The following is a 3,256-nucleotide window of genomic DNA, read 5'->3' as shown; positions in this document are numbered from 1 at the left end:
GTGTGTGTGTGTGTATATATATATATATATATATATATATATATATATATATATATATACAAACATGTACATACACATATACAATAGACACGAATGATCGAGTCTTTTTTCTGGATGTTTACAATATCAGGACTTCAACCCACATGGATTTATGCAGGATTGCACCTAAAGACTTATGGACTTACTTCTACAACATCGCAAAGTTGAACTGTGACCTTTTATGCTTCTTTTTTCTTCTCTCTCTTCATGTCCTCATTCCTTTACTCCTGTCCTCTATGTTGTTGTGTCATTAACCTATACCTTTCTCATGTTCCCTACTTGTCTCTGATGACAGAATATGCCATACTCTGGGATATCCCAGAAACAGCTGTAAGACTTTGAAATTCTTTCCAATAATAATAATAATATGTATATGACTTGAGAGGTTTGCCTTGCCTTAATGTTTGGTTGTCCTCTTTAAAAATTATATATAAATATATATAATACACACACACACACACACACACACATATATATATATATATATATATATATATATATGTATACACACACATGTTTGTATGTATGGATGGATGTGTGTACATATAATGCCTGTTGTTATGTTAGTGAAAATAGAAGTAGTAGCAGAGGTGGTAGTAGTAATAGTAGTAGTAGAAGTAGCAGCAGCAGTAGTACTACCATTGGTAGTAGTGGTAGTAGTAGTAGTCGTAGTAGCAGCAGCAGCAGCAGTAGTTAGTAGTAGTAGTAGTAGTAGTAGTGGTAGTAGTAGTAGTAGTAGTAGTAGTAATAGTAGTAATAGCGATGCAAAGTGCGATGGTCCAAGCACCTATTGGTCTGTAAATATGTACGTCTATACAGAATGTTCTCAATTTTTTTTTTCTCCATATATCCAAAATGAAACCCGCCGCCTTTCGTCTGCCTGTCTGACTGTTCTCATTCACCCCTGTGGCACGAGGAAAGACCTTCTGCCAATGGTCATCTGCATCCACAGTGACCGGACCGCAGAAAGCCGTCCAATTATCAAAAGTCATTATTCACACTGTATGCTCGCACAGTGGTGCTCTCTGGTGTCATCACTCGAACCTCTCCTGTCCGTTCGGATTTCACGAGATATATGTAGCAGTCGAAGCCGATCGCTATTGTAGCGTCCAGGCCCAAGTGGTCATTGTCAATGCAGTAGACGGCTTTGGGTAAGTTGGTCAGTTTCCCGATCACCTGCAACATAACATAAAGGAGTCAATGGTAATGAAAATTTTTTCTGAAATATTAAATCACATGTTCAGGTTCAATCCCACTGCGTGGCGCCTTGGGCTAGTGTATCTACTATAGCCTTGGAATGACCAAAGCCTTGCATTTGGCCAAATTTGGACATACGACAGTTTAACAGAATAGCAAAAAAATATACGAGCAACAAAACTATAAAACAATATCTCTATAAATATGTAAAAAAATATATTAAAAATATACAAAAAATATAAGTAAAAAATATATGAGAAATATAATTAAAAAGTATAGAGAGATAAAAAGCTTGTACGTGAACACAATATAGAAAGCAAGTCCTATCTGTAATCTTGTGGGGACCAGCGGACGTTAAACGATGATGATGATGATGATGATGATGATGATATATATAGGTGAAGTATATTTGCCACTTAAATGCGGCTGACCCCTAAGGGTGGATGTTATTGTTGCTTTTAGCTCCAGGAGAACATCTCCTCCAGCTGGTTATTCTCCTGGGGCTAAAAGCAACAGTTACATCCGCCCTTAGGGGTCAGTCGCATTTAAGTGGCAAATATACTTCACCTTGTCGTGCAGTTACTGTTAATACCTCGTTCAGAGATTTAACACACACATATATATATATATATATATAGAGAGAGAGAGAGAGAGAGTGAGAGAGAGAAAGGATGATAATGAGGGTTAAAGACTGATGCTGTGAATAACAGATAAAATGTATGGATTGCGAATAAGAGCATGAATGTGAGTGCAAGTGTGAGCGTCTACTTACATTGAGAGTGGTACGGTTGTGAACCTGGGCCATGTTCTTACTGGAACCTCCACTCACAATACTGTCTTCCCCTAACCACTGGGCGCAATAGAGCTGCAGATAGATAAATGGTAAAGGTTGGAGTTCTGGTGGTTCTAATAGTTGTAGATATAGATATATATATAGTAGATGTTGTAGTACTGCTGGTAGTATAAATATATATATATATATACATAGATGCAGATATAGCTGTGTGGTAAGAAGCTTGCTTACCAACCACATGGTTCTGGGTTCAGTCCTACTGTGTGGCACCTTGGACACGGATTCCATACATGGATATTTACTTTTGGAATGGAACTATACTCCAAGTACTTTCTCTTCTTTGCTTTTTCTTCTCCACATCGCTCTCATTTCTTACTGTAAATATCCATGTACAGATTTAATAATCCTTATCTTCTACTATTACTGTCTCCGATGAAGGGACACATTGAATTTTCCCCGAAACAGCTGTAAAACATTCTACATAAAATATAAATTTATTTATGTCATTGGTATCTTTATCTCATTCATTTTTATATATATATATATACATATATATATACATGTTCATAGGTGTATGTAAATATGTATGTGTATGTAGGAGTGTATACACACATATCAATGTATATATGGTGGTGGTGGAAGTAGAGACACTCAATACTTACTGATGAGGTGTCGTCCATGTTTTGTGGCACATCATGTATTTTGGCTCCTGTTAGGAAATCCCAGATCTGGATCAATAATAATAATGATAATATTAAAAGTGGTAGTAGTAGTAGTAGTAGTAGTAGTAAGAGGAAAAAGAAGTAGAAGAAGAAGGGAGGATGAGGATGATATAAATGAATAAATAAATAAATATACAAATGGTTGTGGTCATGGTTGGGTGGTCTCCGGTTCGATCTCGTTATGTGGCTACCTCTGTAACTCCTAGCGCCACCACCACAATCACCACAATCACAACTACTACCTCTACCACTGCCAACATCACCATCACTACCATGACCACAGCCACCACCACCACCACCACAACTATGACCACAGCCACCACCACCACAACCATCATTCCCTCCATCATCACCACCACCACAACTACCGTAACCACTTCCACTACTACCACAACAACACTTCTTCATTCCACACCACATTCCTTACCCTCTTCACTATCGCCGCCGCCGCCACCACCACAACCACCACCACCACCACCACCACCACCACAACCACCATCACCAC

At 38.2% G+C, this 3,256-nt stretch overlaps 1 protein-coding gene across 1 annotated transcript in view; it reads right to left on the bottom strand.

Moving 5' to 3' along the window:
• Positions 1-6: 6 nt before the first annotated feature.
• Positions 7-3,256, bottom strand: part of LOC106876635 (dynein assembly factor with WDR repeat domains 1) — a gene marked incomplete at its 5' end in the record, with an annotated part of 7,211 nt that continues 3,961 nt past the window's right edge. Inside the window, 3 exons of the mRNA XM_014925249.2 lie at positions 7-1,215; positions 2,009-2,101; positions 2,692-2,757. Coding sequence (XP_014780735.2) covers positions 1,021-1,215; positions 2,009-2,101; positions 2,692-2,757 — 354 coding nt within the window. The remainder of the gene's footprint in view (positions 1,216-2,008; positions 2,102-2,691; positions 2,758-3,256) is intronic.

This window comes from Octopus bimaculoides, chromosome 30 (genome assembly GCF_001194135.2).
Source record: "Octopus bimaculoides isolate UCB-OBI-ISO-001 chromosome 30, ASM119413v2, whole genome shotgun sequence".
In the NCBI taxonomy this organism is placed as follows: domain Eukaryota; kingdom Metazoa; phylum Mollusca; class Cephalopoda; order Octopoda; family Octopodidae; genus Octopus; species Octopus bimaculoides.
The sequence above is the reverse complement of the archived record's forward strand: the minus strand, read 5'-3'. Positions and strand labels throughout refer to the sequence as shown.